This window comes from Neolamprologus multifasciatus, chromosome 19, assembly GCF_963576455.1.
Source record: "Neolamprologus multifasciatus chromosome 19, fNeoMul1.2, whole genome shotgun sequence".
NCBI classification, from domain to species: domain Eukaryota; kingdom Metazoa; phylum Chordata; class Actinopteri; order Cichliformes; family Cichlidae; genus Neolamprologus; species Neolamprologus multifasciatus.
Genome location: NC_140457.1, coordinates 1326128 through 1348916, shown reverse-complemented (window position 1 = coordinate 1348916; position 22789 = coordinate 1326128). Strand labels below are relative to the sequence as shown.

Below are 22789 nucleotides of genomic sequence, written 5' to 3'. Positions count from 1 at the left end.
TCTGCCATATGAACCCTCGCGGACCCTGAGGTCCTCTGGTACTGGCCTTTTGATTGTCCCTAAAGTCAGGACACATGCTCACGGAGAGGCAGCTTTTCAGTGGTATGGTCCTCGTCTGTGGAACAGCCTGCCGGAGGAGCTCAGGGCCGCAGAGAACGTACATGTTTTTAAGAACAGGCTCAAGACCACCTTTTTAATTTGGCTTTTACTTAACGTTTATTTATTTTATCTTACCCTGTTATTCTATTTATATTATTAAATTATGTCCTACATAATATTTATTATATTTTATCCTTTTATTCTGTATATATTCTTATTAGGTCATATCTCCTGTGTTTCCTCGGAGTGGGCTCTCTGCACCGGGGCTGTGATCCACCGTGGCTGCTGTGGCTCTGTGGGTCTTCTCAGCCTGGCTGGGGGCTTCTTTGCCTCCCTCCTGCTGTGTGCCCAGCCTGGGGGCCACGGTCTGTGACCAGCTCCCGGTGCGGACAGCTCCCTGTGATAGTGTTCCCTCACCTGGCTCATGTGTCCCCAGCCCAATTTTACTTTTCAAGTGTGTGTGTGTGTGTGTATGTGTGTGTTAGTGTGATGGTGGTGGTGGCGGGGATCATGTATCCATGATCGCTTATGTTAATGACAGTGAGGGGAGTGAATTGGAGGGCGGGGTGGGGTGGGCTACTTTTAACCATGTAAAGCACTTTGTGCTACATTTCTGTATGAAAAGTGCTATATGAATAAAGATTGATTGATTGATTGATCGATTGATTGATTGATGGCAACAGGGGAACACAAAGATGTAGGACAAGCACAGAGACAGAGAACAGAAGGAGATCAAAATATAAAAACTGAGAACTAGAAATACTATGACAGAACCAGAACTGAAACTTAACAACCAGGAACTATAAAATATAATACAAACAGAAGAACATAATTCACAGAATAAACTTGCCCCAAGAAACACAAAACACTGGGTCAAATGACCCGGGACCCTGACATAAACAATAATGTGGTGCACAGCATGACGTGAAAAAAGGCACACAACTTTGACATTGTGTGAGGAACTCTGTATCCCTCGTCCACACATAAACACAAAAACTGAGTTTTTGAAAATCTCCAAATTTCCTGGAGTTTTAAAAAATCTTAGTTTTCGGTGATTCAAAACGCTGTTTATGTGTGGACGAAAGGCCCAAACACGTAGAAAAAGCTGTCTTTTCAATAATACTGTTAGACGTAGCATAAAAGAGTTAGTAGTTTATTTTATTGCTACCTGTAATTTCTTGCAGATTACTTTTATTTGTTTAATTGTTTACTGAAAGTTTGAGGTGTGAAATAAACTGCAGTGGAGTTTGAAAACAAAATATGGGTGTGTGTGATTGGAGGATGTGTTTGTGCTGGGGGCAATTGGGGCCATTAATTGATGCTTCAGTCTTAAATATGATCAATCTCTAATAATCAGTCCTGCTAATCTTAAAAAGAACAGAAACTTGTGGTTTCGAAATGTGCAACAGAAAGTTAGAGCGAAGAGACTGCTGCCTGCATGCAAAGGTTCAAATCTAATATGGAAAGAACATATTATCAACACACATAAAAGTAATGGTCATGTAACTTCACAAATGGCAATCTTAAAAGAATCAACTCTAACAGAACATTTTGTTTTCTGAAAAGAGTTTGAGTTAACTTCAATAATTACTTCCTCCAAACCATCAACGTGTCTTTTAGACCCCATTCCAACAAAACTGCTCAAAGAAGTCCTGCCATTGATTAATTCTTCGATCTTATATATGATCAACCTATCTCTAATAATCGGCTATGTACCACAGGCCTTCAAGCTGGCTGTAGTTAAACCTTTACTCAAAAAGCATCTCTAGACCCAGCAGTCTTAGCTAATTATAGGCCAATCTCCAACCTTCCTTTATATCAAACATCCTTGAAAGAGTAGTTGTCAAACAGCTAACAGATCACCTGCAGAGGAATGGTTTATTTGAAGAGTTTCAGTCAGGTTTCAGAGCTCATCACAGCACAGAAACAGCTTTAGTGAAGGTTACAAATGATCTTCTTATGGCCTCTGACAGTGGACTCATCTCTGTGCTTGTCCTTCTTGACCTTAGTGCAGCATTGGATACTGTCGACCATAATATCCTATTAGAGCGATTAGAACATGCTGTAGGTATTACAGGTATTGCACTGCAGTGGTTTGTATCATATCTATCTAATAGACTCCAATTTGTGCATGTAAATGGAGAGTCCTCTTCACACACTGAGGTTAATTATGGAGTTCCACAGGGTTCAGTGCTAGGACCAATTCTGTTTACATTATACATGCTTCCCCTAGGCAGCATCATTAGAAGACATAGCATACATTTACACTGCTATGCAGATGACACCCAGCTCTATCTGTCCATGAAGCCAGATAACACACACCAATTAGTTAAACTGCAGGAATGTCTTAAAGACATAAAGACCTGGATGGCCACTAACTTTCTGCTTCTTAACTCAGATAAAACTGAGGTCATTGTACTCGGCGCTGAAAAGCTTAGAAATATGGTGTCTGGACTGTTTGTGTTTGCGATTGATTAGGCTCACAAAAAAGTTAGTGATAGGAAGAGAGTACTGTCAACATCTTATACAATGTGGAATTGTTTAAGTGATGTTTCTTTGGCTTGTGTGATCTGTTTACTTCAGTACAAATACATGGACGTTTTAGTACAGAAGTTGGTTTATGATGATAAAAACAAAGCGCAGAGAACATTCTGTGATTATGTAAATGGACTTTGATCAATAAGAAACATTTAAAATTACCAGAAAAGGACTGAACCATACAAAAAAGAAAAAAGAAAAGAAAAGAAATATGGAATCTAACCAGATTCTTACTCTGGATGGCATTACCTTGGCCTCCAGTAACACTGTGAGGAACCTTGGAGTCATTTTTGACCAGGATATGTCCTTCAACGCACATATTAAACAAATATGTAAGACTGCGTTCTTCCATTTGCGCAACATCTCTAAAATTAGAAATATCCTGTCTCAGTGACGCTGAAAAACTAGTTCATGCATTTATTACTTCCAGGCTGGACGACTGTAATTCATTATTATCAGGATGTCCAAAAAACTCACTGAAAAGCCTTCAGTTAATCCAAAATGCTGCAGCAAGAGTCCTGACAGGGACTAGAAAGAGAGAGCAGATTTCTCCTGTTTTGGCTTCCTGTTAAATCCAGAATTCAAAATCCTGCTGCTCACATACAAGGTCTTAAATAATCAGGCCCCATCTTATCTTAATGACCTTGTAGTACCATATCACCCTATTAGAGCACTTCGCTCTCGCTCTGCAGGCCTACTTGTTGTTCCTAGAGTATTTAAAAGTAGAATGGGAGGGAGAGCCTTCAGTTTTCAGGCCCCTCATCTGTGGAACCAGCTTCCAGTTTGAAGCCTAGTCTTAAAAGTAGAGATAGTGTCTGTCTCCTGAATCCAAACTTTCTTCCTGTTAAAAGGGAGTTGCTATTTCCCACTGTCGCTAAACTGCTTGCTCATGGAGGGTCATTAGATTGTTCAATTTTTGTTTGTATGTATTATTGTAGGGTCCTCCTTACAATATAAAGCACCTTCAGTTGACTGTTGTTGTGATTTGGTGCAATATAAATAAAATTGAATTAAAAAAATTAAATTGAAATGTTTTTTTCTGTGAAACAGAACTTGGGAAATTACACATCAAGTCTGCACAAGTCTTCCTGGTGTCCAGTCGTGCGTTTCAACTGTATGACTTCTCTCGCTTACATGAGACCATAGAGAAAGAACTTCCTGACCACAAGAGAAATGCTCTGCTTTTTGCCATCCCCAACATCAGCAAGGAGATCATCAGCAAGAAGAAAGAAGCTTTTGTGTCAAAAATAAAATACTACGCTTTTCTGTCTGCAGCTGGAGCAGCTGTTCCAGTTCCTGGACTTTCTGCTGTTGTTGATCTTAATTTGATTTGTGATGTTGTCAGTGATTATGTGCAAGCATTTGGGCTTGATATCCAATCTCTGCAGAAACTTTCTACCAGAACAGGTGTGCCATTTAAGGATTTCATTTCTGTAATTATTTCATCAGTGGCTGCAGTAGACCTTAGTCCTGTGCTTCTCTTGAAAGTGATTGCGCAACTTTCAGGAATTATTGGATTAATGGGAGCAGAAGAAGCGACCAGATTAATTCCAATTATTGGAATTCCAGTAGCAATGGGCCTCTCTTTCACCACAACCTACACAATTCTGCAACATTTCATAAACATACTTGCTAATGATGCAGAGGAGGTGTTTAAAATGGCTTTAAAGATAAATACCACACAACATTCCTAATGTTGCTGCTCCAAATTTTAAAGGGTATCCTTGTACAGCTGATCAGTGTATCAGAGGCTTCAGCAACTCTCATTTCCTCTGATCAGAGCTGAAACAACAGTAACTTTCTCTCCATCACATCGTGATTTATCATCAAATATAAATTGTGCACAATTTGGAAGAGCTGTTTAATCATTTCTGGTATGTTTTAACTAATTTTAGTTTAATAAACACCACCATTTTATACAAATCAGGTTTTATAGAAATCTAATAGAATGTTTCCTGTTAAAACATCTGTATCTGAACCTTTTTCTGCATTGCGATAAAAAACTGTTTTTGATTGTTGTTGATTTCTTGTTAATAAGTACTAATCATTGAAGAGTCTATAATGTAATGTGATAATCTCTATGTAGAACAGAAACTGCTTTGTGATGTTTGTGTCCTGTTGACTGTAGATTGTGATGAGTGTTCACTGCCTTCCAGTGTTGCAGTGACACAAATAATACAGTTCACATCTGTGAATATTATTTGTATTTTAATATATTGTATTTTATTGTTTATGCGTGTATTATGTCTATTGTTTTTCAGCATCCAGCTATTAATAAAATATTACTGATGAAAAATGTTGGCATTATTATTTATAATAACATATAAATAAACATCCATCATTTTCTCACCTAATGTTGGTAAAATGTAACACAAATGTTTCACAAAAACATCTACATTTGTTAGAAAGATCAAATGACTCATTGTAACATGTTCGTTTGATCTGTGCATGTACATAATAAAATTCTATATCAGTCTAAAACCTGTGGATTTTTGTCATCTGTGGGGAATAAAAGCATTTGATAGAACACATGCATGCAGGAGGTGAGGCTGTCCTTGTGTCTTTGAGTGACAGAGCAGGATGCAGGTGTGGATACAACAGCAGGAGGTCATCATGACAGCAGGGTTTATGAATAAGAAAATAGAGCAGAGAGAACTAGATAGCAAAAATTTCTGAAGAAATTTTAAGTGTGCTTATGCTACTGCCGGGTCAGTTGTCCAAAGAAATCAGGATCTATGTGGTTGGAGGAAAAATGATGTTGAGTTTTAAACACAGAGTCATCTGTTAGGGTCAGTTGCTATAGTAACTCATGTGAGTGATGGGAGGCGGTGGCGCGTGTGCACATGCACACACACTGCAGTTGGGGTCCGACACAGAGAATGGCAAACAGGAATTGAGCTCTGAAACAAATGCTTCCCCAGAGAAGGCGAACGAGCGTTTCTGCCACTCTTTCACCGTGAGTGGCAGGAACTTCCAGACTACAACATAGTAAAATTTCATACCTGTAGAGTGTATTATATTGATGTGGCGACAGTGTAAAGACACCCTACAATTATAAATTTGAGGTGAAATTTGGGAGCAGTTTTAGAATGGTCATCTAAGGGGGACAGAGAGGGAGGAGGCTCCTCTTTGATGGCATTTGTGAGAAAACTGTAAATCTGATATCAATGAGAAAGACACTGGATAAAAGAAGACAACGATAGCTAAGTTTTGATGTATAAATTATAAATGTAGGGAAAACGTTTTGGGCGGGAAAGAAAAAGAAAGACAAATTTTTCAAATCATTCTCCGCACTGTTTTTATGGCAGTTGACAGTGGCGCTAACATTCCGTGAAAAATCTCCATTTTCATAAAACTTAAACTGCTCTTGTGAAACAACCGTAAAAGATATCGCAACATGGATTTGGTCAATAAAAGTCTAAAGTCTTGTGACCCATTTAAAGTTTAAATGATGTTTCTGCAACAAAGTATGGCTGAACTGTAGGCCTTCAAAGTGGCCTGGGTTGAGGCCTTTTTTCGGGCCCTTTCCCACCAAAATGAATGGGGGAAAATGGGGTCTTTTTTGGGGAATTTTGGGAAAACTGTGCGACGAATCCAACAGTCATAGCACACTATTCCCAATTGAGCCGCACGAAACTGTGTAACATACGTCAGGGTTGTCTCAAAGCTGCGGGGTGTGAAACGGTTCATAATTTCAGGCAGAAGAAAAATAATAATAACTAGAAAGCGAAAATTTCAGAAGAAATTTTAAGCATACCTATGCCACTGGTAATGAGTGTAGTTTGCCATTCATACGGCTACAGGAAGCAAAACTCAGCAGAGCAGCCATTCTCCACCATGAACTACGGTAAAAACAAACACTGCTCGCACCTCACAGATGACAGCTTACAGTTTTGCGTAAAGATGAGGTGACTTCGTACAGATGCTGTGTACACAGAGGTTCATGAGCAGAAGTTCCATTGTACCACGGCAGACCCAACAATGTTTGCATGAACATGCTTTGTAGCATTACTTTATTGACCACTTTTCACACATGGTTGCTGTACCCACACAGCCGGCTGTAGCTTTTCAACTCACAGCCCGACACACACCAACACAACAGCTGAGAGAGCACAGACTTTACGCCTGAGAGGCGTGATTGCAGATGCCACTCAGGTGGGTCCACCTCCCCTGCAGCGGCACTGCAGACCACACCCTGCCACACACATCAAACACGTAAAATAAATATTTATGCACTTTTGCATGCTCGCCATCTATTTCGTCGACTGTGTTCGAAGGCCTTTGATAGCATCCACCACGATTCTCCTTGGCAGATCCTGTGCTTGTATGGTGTCCCTACCATCTTCATTACCATCTTCAAGGACCTGTACTTGCGATCATGCTGTTGCGTTAAGACCGGAAATGGCCACACCGACTTCTTCGAAATTACCACCTGCGTCAGGCAGGGCTGCATCCTGTCACCTCTACTTTTTCTCATTTCCCTCGACTACGTCACGTGGCGAGCCGGTGCCCGTACAGGAGCTGGCATCCATTGGTCTGATCAAGACCGTCTTGGCGACCTCGATTTCGCTGACGATATCACCTTACTTGAGGAAGACGAGCTGAAGCTACAGCAAGGAACGACCGATCTAAGAAAAGAAGCTGGCCTAAGGATCAGCTCTGAAAAGTCAAAGATCATGCATGTCAGCTCCAAGAACCCACGACGAGGGATCTACATCGAGACACAGCAGCTAAAAGAAGTGGAGAAATTCGCCTACCTCGGTAGCATGATTTCCCACGACGGCGATGCGGAGGTGGATGCCAAATGCCGCATTGGAAAGGCAGCTGCAGTATTTCGGAGGATGAACAGGATCTGGTCCTCCCCGACCATCTCCCTCAAGATCAAACTCCGCTTGTTTAATTCAATTGTGATCCCAGCCGCCATTTATGCCAGCGAGACATGGAAGGTGTCGGCCTGCATCAACACCAAGCTCGACGTCTTTCAGGAGCGATGTCTTTGCCGGATTCTGGGGATCCACTACACCGACCACATCACCAACGAGGAGATCCTGTGAAGGAGTGGCACAGATGACGCACAGATTCCAAAAACAGTGATGCGCTGGCAACCCCTGGGCGTTAAAAGACCACGAGGACGTCCCCACAACACCTGGCAAAGGTAATTCCATCAAGACCTAAAGACATCAAATATATTGTTGAAAGAAGCTGAAGCCCGGGCACAAGATCTAGCCTGGTGGCGTTTGTTTGCCGCCCGATATGCCACATAAAGCATGGGAGGATCTAAGTCTAAGTAAGTAAAGATATTTTATATGAGAGTAAGAAAGAAAGGTATATCTTTGTGCCCCCCTTTCCCTGTTAATGCCCTACCTGGCCCCCTGGCAAAAGCTTTGCTAGATCCGCCCCTGCACAGTTACCAGCTGTCAGCTACACAAAAAAGGAGCTTGGTGTTATTTGTCTCTCAGAAACAGTTCATAACTTCAACTCATCCATGTCACCTAAAAGGTAAACCTGTTTCTCCATCACCTGTTCAGCTCTGATGATTCAGTAAGGACATCTCCTGGTTTCATCTTCACCAGATATTCACCCCCTCACCAAATATCCAAACTGATACCATGACAGTTAGGCTTTTACAGCTGTGGCTCCAACAAACATCAGCTGATACTAGAAAGTAATATTAACACTAGAATTACTGAGCCTTTTTTCCCCTGGTGCAGTCCCTCCTACTAGATTTACTATCCTGCGCAAATTTGCCTTAAAGCATCCACACAATAATAATAATAATAAGAAGAAGAAATCTGTAGTAATAAGTGTGCCTCTTGGCATAGGCACACTTAATAAAGAAGTAGAAAAAGTTGCATTCCCTGCGGAAATGCTGTGTGGATGTTGTAACGCTGAAGCTGTCTGCTGAAAATAGCTGAAAAAGATGAACAGTTGCAAAAATTGTATGGCGTGAAGAAACTGAAAATGTTGCTGAAAACAAGCGAAGAAGCAGACATTTTTGCTGAAAGGTGGTTAAAAGCCAAACGTTCTACTAAAAAGGGGTGTTCAATTCAATTCAATTCAATTCAATTTTATTTATATAGCGCCAAATCACAACAAAAGTTGCCTCAAGGTGCTTCATAGATACAGAGAAAAACCCAACAATCATATGACCCCCTATGAGCAGCACTTTGGCGACAGTGGGAAGGAAAAACTCCCTTTTAACAGGAAGAAACCTCCAGCAGAACCAGGCTCAGGGAGGGGCGGGGCCATCTGCTGCGACCGGTTGGGGTGAGAGAAGGAAGACAGGATAAAGACACTTCTCCCGTTGTCTACTGGTGGTGGTCAGAGGGCCCGGTGGCGCCAGTGTCCGGCAGCCTCGCCTCTGTCAGTGCGCCCCAGGGTGGCTGTGGCTACAATGTAGCTGCCATCACCAGTGTGTGAATGGGTGGATGACTGGATATGTAAAGCGCTTTGGGGTCCTCAGGGACTAGTAAAGCGCTATACAAATACAGGCCATTTACAATTTACCTTTTTATTTATAACAATAACCTAGTGTTAGTTTAACACTGTATCGAGTTAAAGATTAAGACTGACCAACACCAAGAAGTGTCAACAATATTCTACACTGGTGTTAAGTGTTAAAAAATTAGCAGTGAATAGTTGGTAGTATTTTACACTAACCCTGGTGTTTCAAAATTTAAAACTGAATAATGTTAACTTTCCCTAACACCAACGCTAGTTTCATTCAAATCGTCAATACCGCCAAATCACAATTAACTCCTATTAATATCTGACATCTCTACTACTCCATTTAAAACAGAACATATTTACAACCAATGCCTCTTACAGTTTTGTGTGCATGGATGTCATTAACCAGTTCCTCCAATGAATCAGCTAAATTAGGGGTCCCCAATCCCAGTCCACGAGGGCGGGTGTCCCTGCAGGTTTTAGATGTGTCCTTGATCCATCACAGCTGATTGAAATGGATAAATTACCTTCTCATGTCTTGGAGTTTTGCAGAGGCCTGGTAATGAACTAATCATGTGATTCAGGTGGACTCGTGGACTGGGATTGGGGACCCCTGAACTAAATACTGCCTTCAGGAACTCCTGAAGGTTGTAACCAGAGTACATGCAAAAGACAAATGAACATTCAAGCTCTCCACAGGTTAAACACAAAAACCTTCCTTCCCCCTTACGCTGCCAACATCAATGTCATACACTGTGATCTAGATGAATGTGTAGAACAGGGGTGGGCAACTCCAGGCCTTAAGGGCCGGTGTCCTGCAGGTTTTAGATGTGTCCTTGATCCAAGACATCTGATTTTAATGGCTAAATTACCTCCTTAACATGTCTTGAAGTTCCCCAGAGGCCTGGTAATGAACTAATCATTTGATTCAGGTGTGTTGACCCAGGGTGAGATCTCAAACCTGCAGGACAAAGGCCCACGAGGCCTGGAGTTGCCCACCCTTGGTGTAGAAGTTGTGCAATGCCTCATCATAGGACACAGCAAATACAAAACAGGCCTTAAAAAGCTCATCAAAAGCTACAACTTCAGTCTGTGTCACACAGGGACCTTTTGATCTAGGACACTAGAAATTCTGGATGATGAACACACAGGAGGAAGGGCTGATTGGGGCTGGTGCCTTGAGAAAAAATCTCCATGCCACGTCCCACCTGAGGGAAAGAAAGAAACCAAGTTAATCACATTAAACAAAATTGGGAGTCTGATAGTGAGTGGCAGCATTGCTGCCTGAATTTAAGTCAAAATATTACAATGCTTCACATCTGGCACACAATTATCCCCCCACCCCCAAATGTGAAGTGTGAATTTAGTTTTAAAAGAAAGAATGCTGTGTCTGTGCTGCCACACCAACCCTGTGTCTGAGATAGATACATCTGCTACATGTTTGGTCCCCTCATCATCTTAAAACATTAGCCCTTGTAAAGGTATATGAAATATACCATCTTCAAGTTACACTTACCACCCTCATAGCACAGAAACGAGCAGCTCATCCAGTTCTGTACTCTAAGACAGATTCAACACAAGTTGCGAAGAGTCTTGAGGCCGTCTTGAAAAGCTGACTTTGATTTCTCCATCTCTTCAGCAGAGTTGTGCCTGACACTTTTCAGTCTCCATGCCAGGTAACCAGAAAAAATGATAAATGTTCCTGTTGAATTAAAAGCAAAAGAGAGATCTGCTCAGTATTGGTTACCTGCTACATATCATCTTACTAACACTGGGCTGTTTTCAGCAAGTTGTGGATTACTGAAGAAAGCTACAAACTTTTGGGATTGTTCAGTGTTACATGTCCAAAAGCCAGATATCGCATCATACATTAGAGGTCTATTGAAATCTATTGTTGCAAAAATTGCAATTTTTAAAAAAATTTGTGTCCATGGGAATGACTGAGAAAACTGCCTGAAGGACAGAACGACCTGAATTAGCCACATAATGTAAAGTTTATAACGACTGCACCGAGAAAGCCAGCAACATAATACTTTCACAGAGCACCGACTGTCATATCTGCAGGTTGTTGAATTCTCCCAGTTCTTTGAATCTTTGGGCTGAAGGAAGGACACTTACTCGGTGAATAAATGCTCAATCAACAATCCTTTATTTCCATACACTTTTCACACAATGAGCATAAAAACCATCCGGATGGGGAGAGATGCATGAAGAGGGTCACAGCAAGTCTCAAAATGGCGATGTGTTACACAGCTTCTTATACTTTCTCCTGGCCCCCACCTGGTCGTAAACCTAAACATTCACACTCTCTTATCTGTCGTGGCGCCTAAGTTATGACCTCGGGCTCCCTGTCTTTCTACCTCCTACAAGGGTGGGGGCACAGAATGTTGTCTGCTTTTGCTATCACTGGACCAAGGTCCTTCACACGCAACCTTCTCAGAGAATGATTTAAGCAGTCTGACATGACAAGAAAACAGTGTAAAACATTCACAGCAGATAAATGGTGGCGCCCACCTGTCTAACAGAACCCAAAGGATGGTCACATTCTTTTAATCCCCAGAGATATACTTTTCCCAAAGCTTTAATTTCACATGGTAGTTCCTCACAGCCATTTTAATGCTTTAAACTGTTTCACATGTTCAGACCCATTTGTTTCCTCTCTTAACTATCTTACACCGGCTGCAGGGCCTGGAAATTGTCTCCCTGTCAGCAGTTCACATGGGGTAAACCCCGGTGCTCTGATTAACTGAGCACCTCACACTCATGAGTGCTATAGGGAGAGCATCAACCCAATTCATGTTTGTCTGTGCACAGATAAATTCATCCACCCTTTTGTCCTGTCTAGGTGGAGGTTAACTTTGAGTCGTAGTCAAGTCTTGTCAGCTTTTACCAGTCAGTCAGTTTGTTTTTATTTCCATTCATTCATTCATTCATCCATTCTTTCTTTCTTTGCTGATAGTGGAAACCATCGCCGCATTTGATTTCTACCCTCAGCAAAATGACGTCATTTCAAAAAGAAAAACAAGAACTTTAGCTCGGATTACCCCCCTAAATCCTTTTAGTCAGGGACTCTCATTTTCTAATTGTCCCCAATAAGTGGCTTTCTCCTGAGCCCAACTTAATGTGGAGAAAAATACTTTGCGACTGTTTTCAGTAAGAATATTTTATAGCGCTTTAAAGTTCAATCTCTCAGGCCTGGATTAAAGAGCTGATTTGTTAAATCAGGAACTCACAAAATACCAAAATATCACCACCGGTGGATCACTCCTCTCAGATGTTCTTATTTCAGTGCACTGTAACAAAAGCAAAAACAAACGTGACCAATAAAATACTCATATAATAACAAATACTGGGGCCCGTTAGAACCATGTCCAAGCATAAAACCATCTTTCTCTCTCTTAGAGAAAGAAAACAATCCAAACCTCACTGATAAAATCAACTTCGTGTTAAGCAAAACCCAAAATCAACCAAAACTTCACCAGAAAGTGATAGGTTACGAGGCAGGGTGCACCCCGAACAGGTCTCCAGTCTATCACCTAGAAACAAACAACCATTTACACTTACATTCACAGATAATTTAGAATCATCAATTAACCTAGCTCTAACAGCTGCATGACTTTTCACTGTGGCAGGAAACCAGAATACCCAGAGAGAAACCACTACAAACTAACCAGACTGTGTAGGAAATACAGGGAAGCTATGATTTCCTGTTGAATTTTGTACAGATCTTTAAAGCCTCAGGCAATTATGTTAAATACACGTGGGATACTTACGTAAATCCAAGGGCTGGCCCCCTTTTCTCTTTTTTTAATTTATTTTCTCAGTATGTTCCTCCTTCAATTAAATCTCAATCACTAAAATGTGGTGCTCCGAAATAAGGCTCACACCGTTAATTCATCATTTTCACTCTGTACCACTGCTCCTTATCAGGCTGTGTGAAGCACAGTAAACAATTCAGTCGAGGCCTTGAGCCATAAACAGACATCACTCACAGACATTGTTTTCATAACCAAACTGCTTTAGACCCTGTCCCCTAAATCTACACAAATGCCCTCTGGGTGACATGAAATGCATTTAACCAATTAACAATCAATGGCTTCTTGTTGTTGTAACAAATTCTGTATTTGGACGTTTGTGTGCAGCATTTTGCGTATCAGCATAGCATTTGTTAGTAAAGCATTCTTCATTGCATCAGCGTGTGTGTATCACTCTTCATTGCACATATGTGTCTGTGTGTGTGTGTGTGTGTGGATCACTTCTCAGTGAATTGAATCAGCATTTCGATTTGTGTGTGTGTGTGTGTGTGTGTGTGTGTGTCATTTCTCAGTCAATCAGCAAGTGCATATGTGTTCATATGGATGTTTCTCTTAATTCTGAGTCAGTGTATGTAGATGTGTGTGTTTGTGTGTGTGTTTGTGTTCATCACTTTCCTGTTCTGATGTTCTGGGTAAACCAGGGCCTGAAGCGTGCTCTGGGGTCCTGCCTCCCCCTTTCCAGTCCGTTTGCATCCCTTGGTGCTGCTGCCCAAAGTTCTGTCCATACTGGTTCTGGCCCCAATTAAGGCAGTCCTTTTCTCCAGTGTCCTGCATCTTCTCCTTGTCCAGCTCCTCCTGAGCCATGCTCAGTTTCTGCTCTGATGCCTTGAGCTCTCACTGAGGGCAGAAACCTCAGAGTCTTTTCCGTACACGTCAGATTGAAGTTTATTGATGTTTTCCTTGCTTTGCTCCACGGCCTTCTGCAGCTCTGCTGTTCGGCTCTTCTCAGAGGTCAGCTCCTGGCTGAGCCCCGACACCTGTGCCTTCAGCTTATGTTCTTCTGCTGCTTTTGTCCAATCTGAGGTGCCTCCTGACCTCAGTTACTCCTCGTGTCTCTGGCACGCCCTTTTTTCTGCCCGATCATCCGTGTTGGTCCATCACTGTCCTGCACAGTTTTAATGCAGAGTTGTTAAGGTCAGCATTCTTTGCTCGGCCTCACTTTTCATCCGGGCTTAATAGGCGTCTCGTCACAGCTCTGTCAGCTGAAGCTGTCTGGAAATCTCCCCCGTGTAGTGAAACGGGCCTTGGATTTAACGTTCTCCGTCTCCGCTGCATGAGATCTTTTCCTGCAGCACTGTTGACATTCTCAGGCTGTTGTTGTGAGTCCAGCTGCTGTAGCATTTGGTCAGGGTCACATCAAAGATGGTAGAGGGGAGAGCAGGAGTCCAGGTCAGCCTCGGCTTTCCGGGCCAACAAAGCAGCCTGTAATTAAGCATAAAGAGAAAAAACAAAACAAAAACAGACGAACAGGAAAATGATGTTGTTTTGGCTGTGTTATTCAGAGAGGGGCCAGGCCCTGTGTCAGCCTTCTCCCCCCCTTTTTTTGTTTTTTCTCACAATATAATCAAGTCACAACCCACCAAGTTGACAGGACAACACAGGTACACGTTAAAATTCTTTAATAATTCAAAAAGTAATTTTATTTCATTCAATAATCACTTGTATTAATCAATCAGAAGAAAACATGTCACAATCCGACTCTTTTCACCACTAAATTTATTATTTCATCACTGGTTTATCATACCAGTGTCTGTCTTTTTGAAGTCAAGTTGTTGTCCTGCAACCCAGAGAGTTTATTTGTTAGTAGTGGATAAACTTTATCATTTAACATCAGGTGTATGTTAAGTTTCGCTGCTTTAACCTTGCTGGAAACTCTTCACGTGTTCATGAATGTAAGCTGTTTCTTCATTGCGTGTATGTGCGTTTGTGGGTGGGTTATTTTAACTTTTTCTCCAACAAGGCATTTCTCTAATTGTGTGCGTTTTTAATTTTGTTTCCCAAATTTCGATTTCCCACCTTAAATAACAGCATTCCCTGTCTTCAGCCAGGAATTAGAGCTTGCTTGTGAGATTCAGGGACACATGGTGCCAAAAACAATTCAGTGAAAAACTTGCCTGAAAATTTCCAGTGATGGTAACCGATAACTGGAGGAGAAGATGTCCTTTAAGCTTCTTTTCAGGGTGAGGACAAAGTGAGAGGTCAAGCTGTAAAATTTTGAGCCAGAGCTTGGCCTGTCTGTCGTCCCAATTTTGTTAATCTATCCTTTTGCTGGTGTACTCAGGTCTCCAGGTTGAGAGAAATCCACCTGTATTAAGAGACTAAAACATTCATTTACTATTTTTCTTAAAACATCCATTTGGTTCATCTGCCTAGATTTTACTCTCTCTCTTGGTGCATAGTTCACACAGTCAGGCAGTTGCCTTTTATGGGCATGCAGATTTCCGGTCACCGACACTTACCCCCAGCAGCCACCAAGCCATCTCTCCTATATCAAAACCCAGCCAAACATCAAACATTCACCGTAGTCATTCAAAAACTGTATTTATAATATTATACTCAACAAAATCAGGCATTTATCATTGTTTGCAAATCATACTTATAAAACTCAATAACACACTAAACAGGAAGTCCTCTGTGGGCTTCACAGCAGCCACCTCATTTGCATGTTCACACACCGTCTAAAATAGCTCGCAGCGCGCTGTCGTCACACACAGCCTCGTTTCACACTAAACTCTCTATTATATTACAAAGACGTCTTATATTTACAATCACTCCTTCTTTATCACACAACTCCTTACTCCCCTTTGCCACAGCTGCAACCTCTAATTCTTTCTCTGGCGCACTCCCAGGTTGCATGCCCTGCAGCGCCCTCAACAACTCCTCTCTCTGCTTCTCAAAATTTTCCACTCCTCCCGCACACCCCCTTTTCTATGTTAGACTTAAAACCCAACATTTTTACCCCACAACACACCTTTAAATGTCACTATTAGTTTGATCAATTTATTTATCATTACTTTAACGCTAATCCACTTTTAATTCGCTTTATTTACTTTAGTTCATTTTCTCCTATTTGATCACTATGATTTCTTGACTATTATTATTTCACAGAAAATCAACTAATCTACTTTGTCTCCCTATTTGTCATCAAGGAATTCACACACACACTCGCAGGCTGGTCACTCGCCCCCACCTTTTCTTTCTCTCTCACACACACGCACATTTTACTCCTCGTTCGTTCCACCTGTGAACCCGCCCCTCGAGGCTGGCTCACACACACTTCATACTTCTTGCAGTCCCATACAAACTTTCTGCGAGACACTTCTGCTGATTCAGGACAACGCCCTAATCAAAACAAAGAGCGGGTGCCGTCCGCTCTTATACACCTCAACCTAACTAGGACAATTAGGCTCACGATCTTCAGATCGCGCCACATTTGCCTCACGATTTATTCAAACTGCGCCACGGACTGGATACCGCAGTTTCTCTTCCCCATGAAAATAAAACCAAATTAAACCCCCCAATTGACTTCACAATTTGCAACAATTCCCGACACGGCCTCCTGCCACAATTTCTGCACAACACAAACACTTTTAGACACAAATTATTCTGTTACTTTAATTAACTCCCGTACTTCAGACGAGACGCCGACTCTAACGGCGCTTTCACACAAACTACACACCTCCAACTCTCTTCCTCTTTTTTTTTTTTTACACCACAGAGTAATACACCCAATTCAGCCCGTCTATCTCTATGTGGCTCCAAATACCCTCTTTATTTAATTTAACACTCGTCAGGGGACAGGCAAACAGCAATTTCAACCACTGAAACGAGGAATACAACCTTTTTCAACCTTTTAACCTTATTTGACCTTATTTCTCTGACTATTCTTAGAACTCAACCTTTGTTCGCAAAATGTGTCTTGTTCTATGTTCTCATCCAGAATAAAACGTAAACCCGTGATTACCAAACCGTTTTCAATATTATTCTGTGGCTATGCGAGAGTCCTCAGTTCCCAAGTCACCACCTCAGCTAACCAGACGCCGCTGGACCTGACTGCGCGTCCACAGGCAGGAGGGTTGCCAACACCATGAACAAAACCAATTTCCACAGGTCCACTAGGCATCAACCTTTGATCCTAAAATGTGTCTTTGCTCTAATGTCCTCCCATTCACACATTAACCGTCACTGTTACCGTGTTTATATTTCACACACAGAAACACAGCAAGCGCGTCTCACCAGCAGAAACACACACAGAAACCTCTGAGCTCACCTTTGAAAATGCAAGCGCACCATAAGCTAGACTCTATTTCACCTCTATTTCAGATACTACACTTTGGCCGCCTTTTGAAAGTTTTTCCACATTTCTTGCAACAGAAGCCAGTCATAGACAAAATTAATTATGTAGGGTAAAAGTGGGCTGCACTCTAGTCTCAACGTAGAATATGATTAGTATCTTGCTAGAAAATTCCTTTAACACTTGAATTCAGCCTCAACTTATGTTGTTAGTATCTTGCGCCGAAAACCAGACACCGACAATTTAATGTGAAAATACGTGTAACTCAGCGAACAGATTAATTTGGAAAGCCCAATATGCACATTTGGTATTCATAATACAACAGGCTGTGCTTACCTTTTTATGTTTGGACCGTCCTCTGTTCGCTTTGTCGCACGATCTCACCACAGGCCAAATCTGCCCCTCCTCAGCACACCAAAAGATCCGGGTCACCGGCACCAAGTTGTTGAATTCTCCCAGTTCTTTGACTCTTTGGGCTGAAGGAAGGACACTTACTCGGTGAATAAATGCTCAATCAACAATCCTTTATTTCCATACACTTTTCACACAATGAGCATAACAACCATCCGGATGGGGAGAGATGCATGAAGAGGGTCACAGCAAGTCTCAAAATGGCGATGTATTACACAGCTTCTTATACTTTTCCACTGGCCCCCACCTGGTCGTAAACCTAAACATTCACACTCTCTTATCTGTCGTGGCGCCTAAGTTATGACCTCGGGCTCCCTGTCTTTCTACCTCCTACAAGGGTGGGGGCACAGAATGTTGTCTGCTTTTGCTATCACTGGACCAAGGTCCTTCACACGCAACCTTCTCAGAGAATGATTTAAGCAGTCTGACATGACAAGAAAACAGTGTAAAACATTCACAGCAGATAAATGGTGGCGCCCACCTGTCTAACAGAACCCAAAGCATGGTCACATTCTTTTAATCCCCAGAGATATACTTGAACTTTTGTCTATCCTACTAACAAAATATACTGAGACATTTGGTCTAATCATACTATAAGAATATACTGCAAAGGGGGTCATATTCTTTAACCTAAAAGTATAAGGAAACTAAGTTACCTATTTTGCACACATCCTAGACTAAGGAATATATTTATGTTCTACAGCTGTTTAACATAATTCATCTACCTTGACTATGGGTATAAGATAGCCTAATTCAAAATACTGATTTCACAAGGTGTAGGTCTGTGGGCAGAGTTGTGGGGCCAAAAATGAAGGACTCGGCAACACAGAACGGAACCAAAAAAAAACACAGCTGGAAAAAGATCCAACTAAATACTCACAAAACATAAAATAACATAAACTAGAACACCCATGCAGAACCACTACTGACAATAATGGAGAATGTGACTGAGAATAGAGGGAAAATGCAGACAAAATAAAAGGTAAACCTGATTCTCCATCACCTGTTCAGCTCTGATGATTCAGTAAGGACAGCGGTCCCCAACCCCCGGGCCTCGGACCGGTACCGGTCCGTGAGTTGTTTGGTATCGGGCCGCGAGAGTTGAGGCTCAGGTGTGAAATGTATAGTTTTCAGAGTTATTTTGTTATTGTTTTTATCGTTAACTCTGTTTTCCTGGGTCTTTTCACGTGTGTTATGAATAAATCTTCTTTTTTTCGGTACCAGTACTAGTTTTATTTTGTTGTATTTATCTGCGACACCTTAAAGGCCGGTCCGTGAAAATATTGTCGGGCATAAACCGGTGCGTGGCGCAAAAAAGGTTGGAGACCGCTGAGTAAGGTTTCATCTTGATGTTTCCCTCTCACCACATATCCAAACCGATATCATGACCAGCACTTTTTACAGCTGTGGCTCCAGCAAACATCAGCTGATACTAGAAATTAATATTAAATAAATTCTAACAACAGCTGATCAAGCTTAAACCTGCTGCTGTTGTTTAGCACGACATCCGGCGGTTTCCTCTTTCTGGCGCAAAGTGGGCGATAAACAGTGTTGGGGAGTAACGGAATACGTGTACCGCCGTTACGTATTTAAAATACAAAATATGAGTAACTGTATTCCGTTACAGTTACCGTTTAAAAAGGTGGTATTTAGAATACAGTTACTTTGTTGAAATAAATGGATTACACGGCGGTACTTCCCTGTTTCATATTGTGGCGGGTCAGGACTGTTTGGGTTTTGTTTGACAGCTACGTTCTGTTGTTCCAGGCGGCAGAGTTATGGTTGCCATGGTTACAGGGTGACGCTCTCTCTCTGCGTGTTTCCTGGGTGAGAGAGGCCTTTTTGTTGTTGTTGTGCTAAGCTAACAGGCAGAATGCTACAGGTATAGCTCTAAAGAATGTAGCATCATGGGCAGTGTAGTCCGTGCTGCAGGGAGAATGGACTGCCATACCCGTTATGTGTCTGTGAGCGAGGGAGGGAGAAAAAGGAAAAGTACGAGCTGTCATCGAGCAGAAACGGGAGCTGGAAGCATGTAAATATAATAATAACCACTGCAGCCAAGAAGAGAGCCTGACGAGCCCAGTTGTAAGTAAGCTATTAAGACTCGACTGTACACCGTGTTCGTGTTTTCCTCCAAAAACAATAAGTTCCGTTGGAGCAGCCTTTCAACGCCTCTCTCTGTCTCTGCTAGCAAAGTTGACCCAGACAACAAAGTAAAGCTATTTTTCGGTGTGGAGATCAGAGAAATATTTTACTGCTATTGTTCATGGTCATCATCATTACTATTGCATTAATAACATAATCTACAACATTGATATTGTATTCAGATGTTTAAACATATTGGCACCCAATTAGCCTTTATTACAGGTGCAGTTATAACCACTTTAAACTGTTGAGTTAAATCTATAATCTTAAATGCTTTTGAATGCTTTTCATAATCTTAAATGTTTATATGCAGATTATATTGCATTATAAAAGAAAAGCCTAACTCTGAGTACGCTCTGTGCCAAAGTAGACAAGAAGCGCAGGCTTTTGCAGAGCGTGCTTGTGAAAGTGAAGCTAAAGCAGAGTCTAAGTGTAAGTTACTTTGAGGAGCTGTTGGGAGGATGCTATTTGAATAACCAGGTTATTCATTTTCTTGTTTTTTATTCATTTATATCTTTTGATTAAGCTTTTAGTAGAGGTTCTTGATTAAAACATTTATTCAACATATTACAGATATAGTTTCAGTTAGGTTATTATGCACATGAGAATTGGCCTCTCTTCTCATAAGACAAAGTTCGTGTGAGGTCAAGCCACACATACACACACTTACACAGCAGTTAGACTCAGGGGTAGGTGAAGGTTCAAATAATATTTTGTAAAAGCTTGCAACTGCAAAATTGTGCCTGCAAAAGAACAGTTTGTTGCAGAATGTGTGCCTGATGTTCCAGACGATAGGCGAGCGTCCGGCAGCGACAGGAAGACACCTGGCATGGAGACGAGGCGATGTTGCTTTTTCAAACTGTGTTAAAAGTCATTGTGGTTTTGATTTGACGTATGCAGATATTGTATCTGCTTAACGCATGAAGGGGCGTTATAAATTTCCCGGATGGTATAAAAACAACTGCTTGTGTATTGTTAGACAGAGATTGATGCTGATTGTGTAACAGTGTTCATCTCTCCACGCGTGTGTTCATTAAAATCATCGTTTGACCGACTCTCCTGGACCAGTGTTGTGATTTTGAATCCATCCTGTATCCCTCCTCAATATTTGAACCCTTAACATCGGCTACAAGCCCGACACAGAACCCACCGTATTAGCCAGAGGTCCCTTTACTACGGTTCGGAGCCGCTGACCTTCAGTAACAGTAATAAATCACAGCAATAGTACATTCATGTAGTTGTAAACAGCATGATAATATATTAAGTAATCCAAAGTATTCAGAATACGTTACTCTCATTGAGTAACGTAACGGAATACGTTACAGAATACATTTTAGGGCATGTATTCTGTAATCTGTAATGGAATACATTTTAAAAGTAACCTTCCCAAAACTGGCGATAAACAAACAAGAGAGAAAAGCTGATCACTGATCAGTCATGATTAAAGTAGCAACAGGAGGGGGGGGGGGGGGGGGGGGGGGGTGAATGAGAGAAGAAGAGGCAGCTGTGTGTAAACTCTCCTTGTTTAAACATGCACCATGGCGTGGTCTTTCTTTGCTTGTGACTTCTTGATGTTGGTAAATACAATATTTGAAAAATACCACATTACATATAATATATACATATAATAATGTACAACACATTATGCAGTCCTGCCTCCATGCACTTATGCAATAATAATATTATATTAGGGAACTTTTCCCAGACATATTTTTGACCTGGTGGTAGAATTGATTGTGAAATGGAAAGGGAAAATGCTTATGAACTTGCAAATTAAAAACATGATGCATTTAAAATAGCCCTTTTTTCATTTTTATTTCAGAAGAGAATTTGTTCTAGTGTGCGATGGCCGAACCTGTTCCTTTTCATGGAGATAATTTCTCCTGCCTTAAGGAAAATCCCTTCACATGGCACAGAAGGCTGGAGTACAGAGAAACTGGTAGAGATGCAGTTATACAGTCTACCTGGGCCCCACAAACTATCAGATAAAGAGAATAAATAAATTCAATTGCCGCACATTTAGCAGACTAACATTTTCAGATTAATTAAACAATAAAATATATATTTTTATAACATTACATGTAAAGTGTCAAGTGGAAGTTTTTCAAAAGTTATTTAATAATATTTATATTATGGAAGCAGATTTTTGACATTTTACCTTTTTCACGTTTTCAGATATAATAAACACGTACAAAACAAAAGCAAACGGCCAGAACACAAAGCTGGAAAACCCACCCGATTGACCAAAATCAACTCAAACTTCTCCCACACAACAGAACCCCCTCTATTCCTCGCTGGCTCCAAATCTCTCAGTGGAATGATCAGTGGTTTGCTATCTGTCACCATCAAAACACTCCACAAATCCCGTGAATGATTCACTTCCTGAAGCTTCGGACGTCACTGATCACGTCACTCTGACCAAACGAATCAAGCTTCGACACAGTGCTTCTGAAGCAGTGTGTTGATTTTTTGACACATGCACCGGAGCTTCAGCTTCAAGCGGGCCATCACTACTTTAGGGCAGACCTTCCCAAAGTGTGGGAATGAAAAGGGGGGAAAAAATACAAAAACAGCATCGCTGAATATGTTTCCAAACCAACTTCATTCTAAGCCAAAGACTAGAAAATATGGTGAAGCATGTCTGCCCTTTGGTTTCACCTGCTCAAGTGCCAAGGTAGGTCTCCCCGGCATAATTGGTTTTCCCTGCACGGGGAGCACCCGCTGGGCTGTTCAAATTACGGACAAACAGTATCCTACAGCTGTTTATGTTTTTAAACCTGTATAAAAGGCTCTGGGATTTTATGTCTATGTTCTGCAATATTGTGTGGGGTGGAGTCGTAGGAAATGACATAGGCAGAAGTTGGGGGTAACGCGATGCTACTCGAAAAGGGAAGATTGTTTTTCCGTGTTGGTTCTGTTTACCTCGTAAGCTGTGTTCCTGGTTGCCATCCTTCACGGTGATGCTCTGAGTGTTAAGTTCATGACTGGAAGTAAGTTTCCTTAAATATGTTTATTTTCCGATTCTGATGTTGGCCGCGGC

At 41.5% G+C, this 22789-nt stretch overlaps 3 protein-coding genes and 1 pseudogene across 4 annotated transcripts in view; 1 reads left to right on the top strand and 3 right to left on the bottom strand.

Moving 5' to 3' along the window:
• Window positions 1-4543, top strand: part of LOC146495640 (interferon-inducible GTPase 5-like) — a 9267-nt gene extending 4724 nt beyond the window's left edge. The window contains exon 2 of the mRNA XM_085142705.1: window positions 3688-4543. Coding sequence (XP_084998831.1) covers window positions 3688-4331 — 644 coding nt within the window. The 3' untranslated portion in view covers window positions 4332-4543. The remainder of the gene's footprint in view (window positions 1-3687) is intronic.
• Window positions 1-22789, bottom strand: part of LOC146495633 (uncharacterized) — a 183512-nt gene that overhangs the window by 52699 nt on the left and 108024 nt on the right. The window lies entirely within an intron of this gene.
• Window positions 1-22789, bottom strand: part of LOC146495635 (interferon-induced very large GTPase 1-like) — a 123985-nt pseudogene that overhangs the window by 52699 nt on the left and 48497 nt on the right. The window lies entirely within an intron of this gene.
• LOC146495637 (interferon-inducible GTPase 5-like) overlaps window positions 1-22789 on the bottom strand; it is a 120946-nt gene that overhangs the window by 68208 nt on the left and 29949 nt on the right. The window lies entirely within an intron of this gene.